The sequence below is a fragment of the Ictidomys tridecemlineatus genome, chromosome 4 (genome assembly GCF_052094955.1).
Source record: "Ictidomys tridecemlineatus isolate mIctTri1 chromosome 4, mIctTri1.hap1, whole genome shotgun sequence".
NCBI classification, from domain to species: domain Eukaryota; kingdom Metazoa; phylum Chordata; class Mammalia; order Rodentia; family Sciuridae; genus Ictidomys; species Ictidomys tridecemlineatus.
The window spans coordinates 142,159,247-142,173,696 of NC_135480.1; the positions used below are offsets into that span (position 1 = coordinate 142,159,247).

Genomic DNA, 14,450 nt, shown 5'->3' on the forward strand with positions numbered 1-14,450 from the left:
CAGTATCACCAGGCAGGCTTTGAGCCAGGCAGTGGGGAAGTGGCTCTCCATGTGGGTTGCTGCCACCCACATCTGCACCCACTAGGTTTTGGGATTGGGACAGTGATATCACAGTGTTGGAGTTGTGACCAGCTCTCATGGTGATTAAGCTTCCATGTGGGCAGCTTCATTTTTGTGTGTGTTCTGTAATTGTTTTTTAGAGTAGTTTTTGGTTCACAGCAAACTGTAATGGACAGTACAGCAGTTCCCACATTAACCCACCATACCACCTCCCCCACCATCATCATCCCGTACATGAGAGGTATAATTGCTACAATTGCTGAACATATTAAGACATTATCACCCAAAGTGTAGTATATATTAGGGTCAGTCTTGGTGCTATATACTCTATGGGTTGCAAAGTATATTTTATTCCTATACTTAGTGCTATATTAACTCATTTAATCCTCATAATAACTCCATGAGGTAAGTTTTATTATTACTCCCATTTGAAGAAGAGGAAAGTGAAGGACAGACAGTAAGGTTAAATGACGGCCCATGGTCACATAGCTGGTGAGTGTTGGAACTGAGACTTGGTCTGGGCAGACCGACTCAGTATGTGTGCCTAACCTCTCCACTATCCTGCTTCTGACTCTGTCCCCTAGTTCCTGTGGTTCCTTTTCCCCTGCCCAGCTGTCCTCCTAATAAGACAAAACAGTTCCCTCAGTTCTTACATCCCCTGGCTTCTCCTGATCCTTGTTGCCTGTTTGAAAACTTTGAACAACTTCAATTACTGTTTTCTGCAGTGAGGGCCTTGGTTGCTAAGGGAAAGGATCTACTGGTTAGCTATGGCCATGCCCCCAAGGATTATTGTGAAGGGCACAGAAAGGGAATGGGAGGGTGAGATTTGGGGTGACCAAAGGGGAAAAGGGAGCAGGGACCATGACTATATATTTGCAACTCCAAAGGATATGAGAGCAGAAGACAGATTGAGGGAGGCAGGGATGTGGAGAGATGGACTGCCAGGGAGACCAAGGACCAGGCAGCATAGGACTTGATCCTAGGTGACAGTGACCATAATCTCTCATTATTTAAGAGGCACAGTTCTTGCCATTGAAGGGCCTTTTGTTTGTTGAACAGAGTGATGGAACTAGGTAACAATATATACTTTCAGAAGCACATGAACACAGCTAAATTATTATGTAAAAGAAAAAATAGGGAGAGGCCCAGAAGGAAGATCTGGAACTGCACCGTCCAACATGTGGCTATCAAACGCTTGAATGTGGCTCCTCCTAATTGTGATGTGCTGTAAGTGTAAGACATACATTAGATTTTGAATACTTGGCAGGGAAAATACTATAGACCTTCGGGGTAGTAATTTTTTTATTAATCTTATGTTAAAATAATAATATTTTGGAAAGTTCCTTTAGAAACTCACATCTCCCCTTGACGTTCTAAGGCCATGGGTCTTAGAATATCACATTTGGATCTCATACATCTTCCCTTATTTGGGCCCTAAGTGAAATTAGTGACTAGAAGAAGAGGTGTTGCTGGGGACACACTGCTTCTTTACAGTCTAATCAACGTGGCCTGTGAACTATGATGGGTTTCTTGATTGTTCACAAATCATTTTGAAGGGAAAGTAATTTTTGCCTTTGCCTACACTGTTTCCTTCCCCTGTTAACTTTTTGATAACATGATGAGCTGAAAGAAGTAATTCTCTTGGGAGGCTTTGAAGTCAGTACAGGATTTCTGGCTCATCAAATTCAAATTCAAGCCCCCTCCATTGTTGCTACCTCGTAGTTGCTTAATGGACTTTTTTCTCTGGGAGTTGTGAAGTTGGGCTGGCAGGGAGCAAACCTTCCTGGATATAGGTTTTTGAATCACTGAATGTAGCCTTGCACAAGCAGATTTGAGGCATTACTGAAAAAAAAGTGTTTCAAGATAATGGTCAGCATGCCCTATGCTGCTTTGCTGACCTGTGAATAGAAAGAAGCTCTAAAACAAGAATTTAATTTGAAGCTTTGTAACGAGTAACATGGCTGACATTCTGGTGTACACGTGGGGAAGGAAATGCACAGGAAACTTGAGGGAATTGAGAGGAGCAAGTTAACTGACTTTCTAATGAGCCAAATAATTTGTAAAAGTAACAATAGTAGTAAATTTGAGATGATGTGGTCTCAAAGGAAAGACTGCATTTTAATGAATTACTGTTCAATTCGTCCTTAGCCTGAGATTCCCCTGTCTTCTCCTTTTGCAGAATGAATTAATGAGCCTCTGAAAACTAACATAGCTGAACTGATTTTAGAAACTTAACTATCCTTAAACCTATGGTGCTGTGTGTATGGCTGTGTGGTAGGAATATCAGAAAAATGGTCCAGATTGATTGTAAATGGTGATGTGATACCTCCCTGATCTGAGTGTGATGCAGCAACAGAGATAATAAAGCCATGGGGATGGAAAGAAAGGCATAAAAAAGCAATTGTAGCAGGAAAAAAAATATCAAGTTTCTGTAACCTTCAGTAAATTATGGATTGTGTATATATATTTGATTTTATACCAGGGGCATTTCACAAAAATTCAGATAGACTTTTAATTGGCTTTGATTTCCAGAGAACATCCCTTGAGTTTTCTGTAAAATTTGCAAGATTTCCCCTCTGACTTTCTGTGATTGCCTTGAGCTTATTTCATGTATCTTATTGGAATCAGGATGATAAATGAAGGATTTGATCTTTAAAGTGCTAAACAAAGAGCTAGACAATAAGGAAATCTACATAAATTTAGAAATTTCTCTTTAATCAAAGGTTGAGTTATGATCAGAGCTTTGTGGTTGACACTGCTAAATTCATCTAAGTGGACGAATTAATTTTCCTGCCTGGTTAGCATTGGCCACAGACTTCAAGGCAGGATGAAAGCAATGAACCTGATTTTGCAGTAATCACACGGGGTGCATTCATCCAATTGGCCTCTGTCCCACCATTTCCTCTGTGAGGAAAAAGGCTTGTGTTAAAGATGTGGCCATTGACCAAAACAGCTTTTAAGCTCATGCTTTGGAATTAACTTCAGAGCTTGAACTAGAATCTTTAATAACCCTGGATGCTGCCCATCTTCATCCTTTAGGGACAGATTGGATGTTTGGAGGATATAAAAAAAATCATTCACAAAGATAAAAAATAAAAATGAGAAATAAGAAAAAGCATTCTTGGCCAAATCTTATAAGTAAGATGGGTGATAAATCTGGATCATACCCTTTGAGGTTAAAAAGTCAGATATTACTAAATATGACTATGGAATTGAAAATGACTTGCTGGTAGCTTCAAAGCCCTTAAATTAACTTTGAAATCAATTCCAATATAGACATGCCCAAAGTGTTTTGAGTAAAGGCAGTGCCCTTGGAACATGTATGTCTAGAGTCTGCCAAGGTGACTATTCTAAAAGGGATTACACCAATTTAGATGTTTGTTTAAAAAAAAATCAATCACATCACTTTATGAGCTCAGTGTAATGTAACAGGAAGAACATGAACCGGTGAGAACCAGAAGATCTATCTCCACCCCTTTCAGCTCTAAATGACCTTGGACAATTTATTTAAGCTGTCTGAGCTTCTGCTTCATAATCAGCAAATGGAGATAACAATTCCCACTGGGACAGTTGTGAGGGTTAGAAATACAGCACATAAAGCATGTATAGTATGCCTATATATAGTTCAGCGTTTGTGATTATTATTTGATGGAATTATTTGCTCTCAGTCTTATTTCAGAATGCTTGTTCTCCATTGCCTTACTTAGAAAATGGTAATATTAATAAATGAATTATGTGCTCAGGAATTTATACTAACATTGTTTAATTTTTTAATGTGTTAATGATTATGTGTTAGTCTCTTAAATACTAATTATGGCGGGTGTAGAAAATGCACTAATAAGTGTTAAATGATACTCCCACTGTGTCAAACCTTGGTCTTAAGTACCATATTAACTATATAAGCCTTACAATAAGGTACTGTTATTATCCTCATTTTAGAAACAATAAAATGGACACATTTGCTGCAAGTTGTCCAAAGTCAAAGAGCTAGTAAGTGATAAAATCAAGATTCAGAATCACATTTTGTCTCCCAAGACCATCACTTTAACCACTAATACCCTCTTACTTGGAGTGGATGGTGGGATAATCATTCACAGTCAACAATTGTAAATAAAGTGATGGTATATCCTTCAAAGTAAACAAAAAATCAAATAGGACTAAATATTGCAATGGATATAGAAAAGGATTTGCTGGTAACTTCAAATGCTACAAATTAACTTAGAAATTTATTTCAAAAAAGGATATTTGAGTGAGGCCAAGGTCTTTGAACAAAGGCAATGCCCTTGAGTAAGAACAGCATTTACCACATTCTTGTTGAAAAGGACCAGGATCCTGCCCTGGCCACCCAGACAGGGCATTGATAAGCTTGATACCAAAGAATGAGGAATTGAAAGTAATGAGGAAGATTGGCCACTCTACCTATAGGACAAGTTGCCAAATCACTGGACATGATTAGGGGCCAGATCCCAACCCTAGAGTGAAGGATAGAAGGTAAGATTGCATGAAGCCTGGGAACAGGTTGCAGTAGATGGAATAGAGCAGTGAAAGAGGGTCAGATGGCCAGTGCTCTAGGGACAGGAGGGACAGAGAGGCTGAGGCCCAGGGAGGCACACTAATTATGCCCATTTGTCTTCTATTGGCTGTCCTGTGTCGATACCTTGAATGACATATAGACTCTGGAGAAGTGGTGCTATAGAGCTGGAAAGACATAGTAAATAGTAAAGCCTAATGCAGGATTTCTCCTGAGGGTGTCACCTTGGTTGATGCCATACTTACTCAAGAGCATTGCCTTTGCTCAAAAATCTTGGCCACTCCTTTTTTGAAATAGCTTTCAAAGTAAATTTATGACATTTGATGTTACCAGCAAATCCTTCTCAGTATTCTATTGCAATATTTTAACTCTAGCTGTACTAAGTAGTATTTTACATTTGTTTTAAAATGAACTAATTATTGTTTTATTTATTTATTATTCTCTACCAACATGAACATCATACCTTAGGTATCAGTTAGGTTCCAGTAAGAGGTAGATGGGGCACTGAAATTGGGTAATATGCAGAGAGGCAAAGAGTATAATAGGGGAACTATTTACGAAGGTCTGGTCTATGTGGGACTCTACCACCACTGTGTCCTATAAGCCTGAATGGAAGGGGAAGGAGTCATCATGTTGAGGCTATGCCCTCCAGAGTAGAGATGCTCCCCATTAGAGGTTACTCTATACAGAGAGAACTGGAAGGAAAAATACACCAATCCCAGGCTCCTCCCTCCAGCTGATATCTTGCTAGACCTCCCCATGGGCTGAACCGAAACCCTGAGGCCCAGATAGCTCTGATGCAGTCCAGACAGAGAGGCCAGCCCTGTAGGACACAGAGGAGGCAGAGGGTACAGAGTGGCTCTGAAGATGTGCAGCCATATGTCTCCATCTAAGTTAGACAAGGTCAAGGACACAGAGACCCTACCTTACTTGGAGTCTAGCCAGCCATTCAGCAGACCTCCATGGTTTCAGGTATTCTCCTCACTCTGAAATCATTATCAACCCTATCTTCCGGGTCATGCTTCACAATTTAAGCCTCAAGGATATCAGGGGAAATAATTTTGTTTTTCTGCTGAGGCAGATGTTTTGTTTCATCAGGGTTTTTCTGACCACATGAATCTATCTAAACTGGAAAACAAATTTAGGAAGAAGAAATGTGTTTTGTATCCATGTTTTGACTACCATTATCACTAAATTTAATTCCCAGATGAGTCAAAGGAAGTTAGGCTTTAATGAACTCTAGTCTTTTGTATTTCTGTATTTTATGTTACTCTTGCATATGGATGCATTATGTTTAAAAGAGCCGATGACTCAAGCAGGGTTCTTGATGTCCTTTGGATTCTCTAGTGGATATTTCACAACTGATCTAACTCATGAAAGGAAAACATTTTTATATGGTGGAGGAAATAGACAAAAATACATGGGTATTCTTAATAGTCTCATCCATTTTTTAAAAATAAGAACTATTTCTCAACCTATTCAGAAGGGGTGTGTGTGTGTGTGTGAGTGTGTGTGTGTGTGTGTGTGTGTGTGTGTGTATTGCATTGAGGGCATAATCCTCTTTAGCAACCACAACTGTTTGTTGCTATGGATATTAATATATCACCATAGTCTCAGGGTCAAATGCCACCTCCCCCCAAGGCTTGGTGGCAGACACTATGTTACTGAAATAGTGCATATGCAGATATATTAGGAAAGGCTGCAGTATCAAGAAATGGGACTTTACTTCCAACTGAAATGGAGAAAGACAAGCAAAAACACATTAAGTCCGTAGATGTGACCATAAAAGCACAGTTTGCCAAGCCTTGGTCAGAAGGACAAGCATCCACCCACCTGTGTTGAACAGGTGCTAGAAGGCAAGTCCAGCTACAGGTGTAGATGAAAGATGAGTCCAGTAGGCCATCTGCCATCTAGAGGATGTGGTGCAAAGATAAATATGCACAAATATAAAAGCTTTTATATAAATAGAATCATTTATTCTATTTTTTTAAGGGAAGAAGATAGCTAGTCCAGTCTTTTTTCCTCTTTTCCCTCTTCTCCCTCCTGCACACCTTCATGTGTTTTTTCTACAACTACATTACTAACACCAACCCCTGACCGTTTCTCCCCACAAATCCACAAACACACAAGTTCCCTCTGTGTTAACAACTTGCTGCAATTCCTTTTTTTTTTCTACACTTCATTTGAATGTCAATCAGACCCTTCTTCTAAAACTACTTCTGAATGTGTTAAAAGGCCAGTTTGTTGGAAATTCTTATCAAGAACAAAAGGAAAGATCAACGAAAGCAATTTACAGCTGCTCCTTCTATAGTCTCAAATCAACATGAGCCTCAGCTAACCTCATGAGATGTCAGGATTCTATTGCCAAATCCAGAGATGGTCTTTCAATGCTAAATGGTGCACTGCAGTGAATTTCTCTTCCTTTGTTCTCCTTTCCCAGCCAGGCTATGGAACATTCCAGAATTAGGAGCCCAAAAACCACCTGTGCTTTCCTACTGGTAGTCTGGAGGTCCTGCCTTTTGTAGCCCCACTCTTCATATCCTATAGATTCCCTTGAGGAGGGGTACTCTCTCCTGTGTCTTCCAGGTCATGAGCCTTTTTGTAGATAAGGAGAAATTTTCTTTAGGCAGCTACCTGTTCCTCCTCCCTTTGTTTCGTCTTCCAGATTATCAAGAACAAGATTGAAATGGATTCCACACTCTTGTGTAACTAAAAAGAAGGAAGGAACGAAGAAGAGAAAAGGAAAGAAGGAAGGAGAGAGGGATGGAGGAAGGAAGAAGGAAGGAAGGAAGGAAGGAAGGAAGGAAGGAAGGAAGGAAGGAAGGAAGAGAGAGAGAAGGAAGAAGGGAAGGAGGGAGGGAGGGAGGAAAGAAGAAGGAAGGAAGGAAGGAAAGAGAAGAAGGGAGGAAGGGAGGGAGGGAGGGAAGAGGGAAGGAAAGGAAATGACTGGACAATGGCATTTCTCCCCTAGGCTGCTAATGAGTTCATGGAATCCAGACCCTTGAGAATAGCACACTGAATTTCACTCACAAGGGGATGCAGTTGTCCTTGTTTTAACTCTAGGCTCCTTTTGTGTCTTGAACCTATTTTTATTTTGCACCATCACGAAATATTATAATTATGTAATAATTACACTATATAATTATATATTATATAGTTAATGTTTGGGACCATGGTTTAGGAACTTTTGTGTGTTCATCTGCAGTAACACAAGAAAACCTTCTGAATCCCCTTTGCCCTGCACACTGCCTGGTATATGTCCAATAAAGGCCAGTTGGATCCACACACTCAAAAGTAGGAGAATGTTGAATCTCTAGCATTCTTTGGGTCCTTAAACATCAGAAGAAGGTTAAGGAGGGTTCATAGGTGGATGAGGGCAGCAAAGATTCAAGATGGAAAGAAGTAAGTTCTTCTCCAATGGCAGATCATTCCCTAGTTATTGATTGGGAGGGCAAGTGAATGAAGATTTTTTTTTTTTGCTTTTAAAGTAATAAAAATTCATTGAGCACCAGCTGTATATCCTCACATATCCTCCATGTTTGGCATTAGAGAATCAAAAATGCATGGCAAGACCTCTTTTCCCAAGGACATCATCTTTAAAAACAATTATTGCCCAGAATAGTGTGGGGAAAGGCAGAGGGGGAGACAGTCGTACATAGAAAACAGACAGGTAGATTAGTGGGGACAGGCCTTATCACCCCCTTGCTTAAAATCCCCAGCAGTATACACCTACCCTTGAGATAAAATCACACCCTGAACCATGATGTGCCAGATTCTGCCTGACTCGGCCCTTTCCCATCTCTCTATCTTCATCTCCTGCCACACTGTCCCTTACTTACTCCATATCTGCCCACAGATATCATTTTTTGTCCTTGAACACAGCAAGTCCTTTCTCACCTCAAAGCCTGTGCCCTCAGATCTTTTCAAGACACCCTCTTTCTTGACCATTCAGGCCTCAGCTAAGTATCACTTTTTCTGGCCCATGTCACCATATTACCCTCTCCTCAGTCACTTCCTATGACAATGTTGTATTTCCTTCATAAAATATTTCACTGGGAAATTATCTTGTTTACTTCTTCACACAATTAGTCTGTTCCCCTTTCCTTTCCTTCCACCCTCTCCCATGCATAAGAAGGGGGCTTCCAGAGAGCAGGGGAGCCTCTCAAGGCTTGGCCACTGCTTTGCCCTAGTGCCCATGACATGGCCTGGAGATGGCACCTAACAGACACTCATCAAATATGCACTGTCTCCAGGAAGATAAGAAAGGTTCACTAAGGAGTGTTACGGATGGGAAATTTCCTGAGAATAGGCAAGGCTGTTAGTGCCAGCACCGGGACTTTGGGCTGTCGGACATAGTGCAGGGTGGACTGTGAAGATAAGGATGGAAGAGGGAAGCAGCCTGAGGCCTTGGTTTGCCAGGAGTAAGACTTAAGAACCCAGACCCCACAGTCAGAGAACAGGTCTCAAACACCAGTGCCATTCCTTGTCAGGTATGTGATCCAGGCAAAAACTTAACTCCCTGTTCCTCTGCTTCATCATTTTCAAAAGAGCCAAGATGACATCCTCTCTTCATCAGGTTAATGTGAGCAATGAATTGGTCAGTGGGAAATGCCTGGTTCACCAGTTAGTACCTGGTACACAGTTAGCTAAGTACTTGTACTGTGCACTGGAAGGGAATCACTGAAGGGTTTGCAGAGTATGGTTATGCATTCAGATATTGTGTTCTGGAAAGATCATCAGGCTGGAAGGGAAGGGGATGAGCTGGAGGGGGCTGAGAAACCAGTGACTAAAACACTGTGTAGACAAGACAGACCAAGGAAAGGGAGCAGCAATGAAGACAGACTTGAGAGTTACTAAGGCAGTGAAGTTACTAAGGCTTTCACCCATCAATTGAGTGAAAGCAAGGATCCCATGGGTGGCTGGTGGTGCCCTTGACTCATACAGGAACTACAGAATGGGGGGCCAGGTTTGGGAGATAGGTGTTCTTCATGATCAATGGATGATGCTCAAATGCTTAGCATCATATTTAAAGTACTTAATAAATGTTAGTGCTTAATAGTTAGGTAATATAATTTTTGCTTCGGAAGTAAATACTAGGAGAAGCATTTGTCTTGGAATTTTCTTTTAGACTATAAATAGAATTACTGGGGCATAAGGTATATTACTTTTGAAAGACTTTAATTCATTTTGACAAACTGTTTTTTCAAAAATGTTGTACCAATATGCATTCCCACAATAATCTGGGATTCTTTAAGAAGTCTGGGTTTGGTTTGGTTTTTAACAAATACCACTTACAAAGTTGCAACAGTACAGAGAAAAGCCCTCTCTTATGTTAGTAATGGAAGTAACCATGAATTCCAGCTCCTTCCCTAGACATTGCCAGTTGCTTTGTCATAGGGAAATCCCTCAATCCAAGTGTCTGATACTCATTAATATTTTGTAATGAATATGCACACTGTACTCTTGAAATCATGATGGCGAATGAAATACAGACATTATATGCACAAATATTCCTTTGAGGTTTGGAGATAGGGAAATGAAGAGAATATTCTTAGCAAACAAAGAGTTCCATTGTACCAAAGCTGCATTATTCTAACAATATTTTCCCTCCAAAGGCTTTCTTTATCATGATCTATTGTTGCACCTGCATGGAAATTCCATTTCCTTTGAATCGATGTGTGATTTATGAGAAGGCACCGATTGCTGATCATATATGATTTAAACCCAGAATACACTAAAATTTCTTTTTAAAACATACATCAATAGAAGAAAAAGCCATTTTCACTGAAGAAAGTGGTTTAGTCACTTCTGCATGTGCTCATGAACTCTTAGTCATTCACCTGCTTCGAATGGTTGTTACTGTATTTCCATTATTGACCATGCACAGTTGAGAAGCCTCGGGGTAACAGGACCCAGAGAAGCTGGTAGTATGTTCATTATCCTTTTCTGTGAACACTTGCCATGTGTTCATTAAACTCAGATTTGTATACTAAGGTGTAAGTGTACTTTTAGTTTGTATCTGCTGTCTTTTCTAGAATCTTTATAAAGGAAACTGAGTTAACACTGTTCTTATCTGTGTGTTGCAGTGAATCCAGTGTTTTGCATTTTCCAGAATTGTGTAGAGACCATTTAAGCAGGTGTCTTTCAGTACCAGCTCTTGACTTTTTTTGTTCAGGGAATTATCTATCAAGGTTTGAATGATAATGCATAGCTGCTTCGGGGAAACTTCTTACACTTAAGGTGCAGTCACTGTTCTCAGGGATTAATGAGAGGAAGCCACAATTTTTCAAAACAGGCTGGGAGTAACTTGAAGTGGAATTCTTTTTTGAGTAGAGAAGCAATAAGGATTGTTCATCTTTGGTAAACCATGATTGTTTTCTTCTAATGAGCAACAGTTAGAGATGGTTCCATAAAAGAATGGGATGGGGGGATATATTTCTGCTTCAAAATGGTCTGCTTTTCTACTTGGCTTGTCATGAATGTCTAAAGGGAAACTGTTATGGTTATGGTGGGGAATTGGGTGGAGTATAATTCATGTCAATATGTCTATTTGCTGTACCTCGTCGGCCATGTTAGCATACTATCAGTCCCTTTTTCTAACTCCACATCCTCCAGTTTTTGTCTATAGCTATATTGACATGATTAGGTTCTTCCATTATGATTAGATTCTTCCACTCATATCCATTCTTCTTTTACATACCTTTATAGAATATATGAAAATGTACTTCCCATTTGCATCTAATACCATCCTCCACCCCCCTTCTGAATCAGAGTATTATGTTTCTCCAAAGCTTTCCCTGACTTCCTCTCCTCCAGGTCTTAGTTTTCTGTCCCTTAATTGGTCACTCTTATTAATACAGAACTCAACACTGCACTATACTACCTATATAGAATGTGAGCTGTATATACTACCTATATAGCTATATGCTATTACACTTAGGAGTTTACTTCCTGTCCATGTTCCATGTATAAGATGGACTCTCCAAAAGAAGACTGAGAAAAATTCACATATATTTTTCAACCATTTATCCCAAATGTCTTAAAATCCCAAGGATCCTGAGTTTTTTGTGGGTTGGTTCCCTGGTTGGTTGGTTAGTTTTGTTTTTGCTTTTTGTTTCTGTTTTTATTCTTTATATTCCTGTGTCTGTTTCCATTGCACAAATTATGCTGTTAAACTATTTTTTGATTAAAAATAATAGAGGTTGAACCCAAATCTATGTCTATAGTTTCAAGTTTCTCTAGAAGTAAAAAAGAAAATGTCCCATACTTTCTAAAAATCAACCATGTAATCCAGTTCCAGCTATTATCAATTCATAGAATCATAGAATTTTAGATTCAGGGCATATGGGGGAAGTATTAAAAACAAGCTAGTTAATATTTCTGTAAATGAATTTGATACAACTCCAGCTCTAGGGGGAAAAAGTATTTCCTGATTTAAAAGTTAGGGAAACATTTCTTATCTTTTTCCTGAATATTCACAATGACAAGCCAACTGTAACTTCCCAAACTTATTGTACCATGGAGTTCTTTTCCCCCTATGCAATAGCGGTTAATATCTTGCATTCAGGAAATGAGATCGTCTCATCTTGAGGTCCAGAAAACTAATATTTGCCTGAGATAACATAGTCAGTAATGACAGCCAGGATGTATTCCCATTGATGGTTGATAACATCCCTCAGAATAGTATTGACAGCAAAGGCTTCAAAAAGATTTCAAGATTAGTTTTACTTGAAATTTAAAGAATTGCTTCTAAAGTACTGAGGATCCTAGCTTAATTTAGAGAGATTTATCTTTCAGCAGATGGAAAATGTGTCAATTGGCCCATTCAATTTAGTAGTACTCTTTATTCATATACATCAGAAATGGAACCTGAATACTATGCACAAGAACAAAATGCTCATGAGGCTCCCAGTCTGAGGGTGGAGAAGGCAGAACGCCAATAAGCAATTTAAAAAGTAGATATGTAATTACAAATTATGGTGTGTGCTATGAAGAAAATGAGCTATGTAGTGTCAGACTGAACTTAAATTTGCAATCATTTTTTAATTGACCCACATTCAGAAGGGATCAATAGCAGCTGTTTTTATGGTTATCTCTGTGTTCAAAACTACAATTTGAACCACGTGACAGCCTCTCCCCTTCTTGTCTTTCCAGCCCCTTGGAGCAAAATGAGAGCACAGTGAGCAGGCCCAGCCTCTCTCCCAGCCATCCACGACGCCCACCATGAACCACTTGGAGGGCTCCGCGGAGGTGGAGGTGACCGACGAGGCGGCAGGTGGGGAGGTCAACGAGTCAGTGGAGGCCGACCTGGAGCGCCCCGAAGTGGAGGAGGAGCAGCAGCCGCCGCAGCAGCAGCAGCACTATGCGGACCGCCACCAGCGCGGGCGTGTGGTCGAGGACCTCCGCGCGCAGCTTGGGCAGCAGGAGGAGGAGGAGCGCGGTGAGTGCCTGGCGCGCTCCGCCAGCACTGAGAGTGGCTTCCACAATCACACCGACACTGCCGAGGGCGACGTGATCGCCGCGGCCCGCGACGGCTACGATGCGGAGCGCGCGCAGGACCCTGAGGACGAAAGTGCTTACGCGGTGCAGTACCGGCCGGAGGCCGAGGAGTACACCGAGCAGGCGGAGGCCGAGCACGCAGAGGCCACGCACCGCCGCGCGCTGCCCAACCACCTGCACTTTCACTCGCTGGAGCACGAGGAGGCCATGAACGCGGCCTACTCCGGCTACGTCTACACGCACCGGCTCTTCCACCGCGGCGAGGACGAGCCCTACGCGGAGCCCTACGCCGACTACGGCGGCCTGCAGGAGCACGTGTACGAGGAGATCGGGGACGCGCCCGAGCTGGACGCGCGCGACGGCCTGAGGCTCTACGAGCAGGAGCGCGACGAAGCGGCCGCATACCGCCAGGAGGCCCTGGGCGCGCGGCTGCATCATTACGATGAGCGCTCCGACGGTGAGTCCGACAGCCCTGAGAAGGAGGCCGAGTTTGCGCCCTACCCGCGCATGGACAGTTACGAGCAGGAGGAGGACATCGATCAGATTGTGGCCGAAGTCAAGCAGAGCATGAGCTCGCAGAGCCTCGACAAGGCGTCGGAGGACATGCCCGAGGCCGAGCAGGACCTGGAGCGCGCCCCTACTCCCGGTGGGGGCCGTCCTGACAGCCCTGGTCAGCAGACACCCGCTGGGCAGCAGCGGGCAGCGAGCACCGCCGGTGGCGAGGCAGGGCAGCGGTACAGCAAGGAGAAGAGGGATGCCATCTCTCTGGCCATCAAGGACATCAAGGAGGCCATCGAGGAGGTGAAAACCAGGACCATCCGTTCGCCTTACACCCCTGACGAGCCCAAAGAGCCCATCTGGGTGATGCGCCAGGACATTAGCCCCACCAGGGACTGTGACGACCAGAGGCCGGTGGATGGAGATGTAAGTCTGCAAGGGTTCTGGCTGGCTCAGTTCCGCGTGAGGAAGGGAGGAGAGATGGAAGCTCTGTGGCCTTGAACATAATGGGAAAACGAGGTCATGGGATAAATGGGCTGTGCGAGTGCTAAGAACCCTTCCATGGTAACCCTCAAACAGCTTGCACGCAAGCTCTGGTCAATGAAGCGACACCGGGAGGGAATTGGGGTTCCAAAAATTTATCAGATCCACAGCAGGATTGCTGTAAATCATTAGGTTCCAAACTGTACCTAAAGGATTTGTTGAGAATCAGATTCCTGGACAAATGGCCCCCACCATCCATTTGCTAATTCAGAAGTTCTGGGATGGGTCCAAGAATTTGCATTTCTAATAACAAATGAAAATCAAGCCTGGATAGAATAAAGAGAAATTTTATTGGAAAGGATTATTGCAAAGGAGAGAA

At 42.1% G+C, this 14,450-nt stretch overlaps 1 protein-coding gene across 4 annotated transcripts in view; it reads left to right on the forward strand.

Moving 5' to 3' along the window:
- Nucleotides 1–14,450, forward strand: part of Apba1 (amyloid beta precursor protein binding family A member 1) — a 198,299-nt gene that overhangs the window by 113,938 nt on the left and 69,911 nt on the right. For all 4 annotated transcript variants that reach the window (XM_078047552.1, XM_078047549.1, XM_078047551.1 and 1 more), the window contains exon 2: nucleotides 12,746–14,014. In XM_078047552.1, the coding sequence (XP_077903678.1) occupies nucleotides 12,815–14,014 (1,200 nt within the window). In that variant the 5' untranslated portion in view covers nucleotides 12,746–12,814. The remainder of the gene's footprint in view (nucleotides 1–12,745; nucleotides 14,015–14,450) is intronic.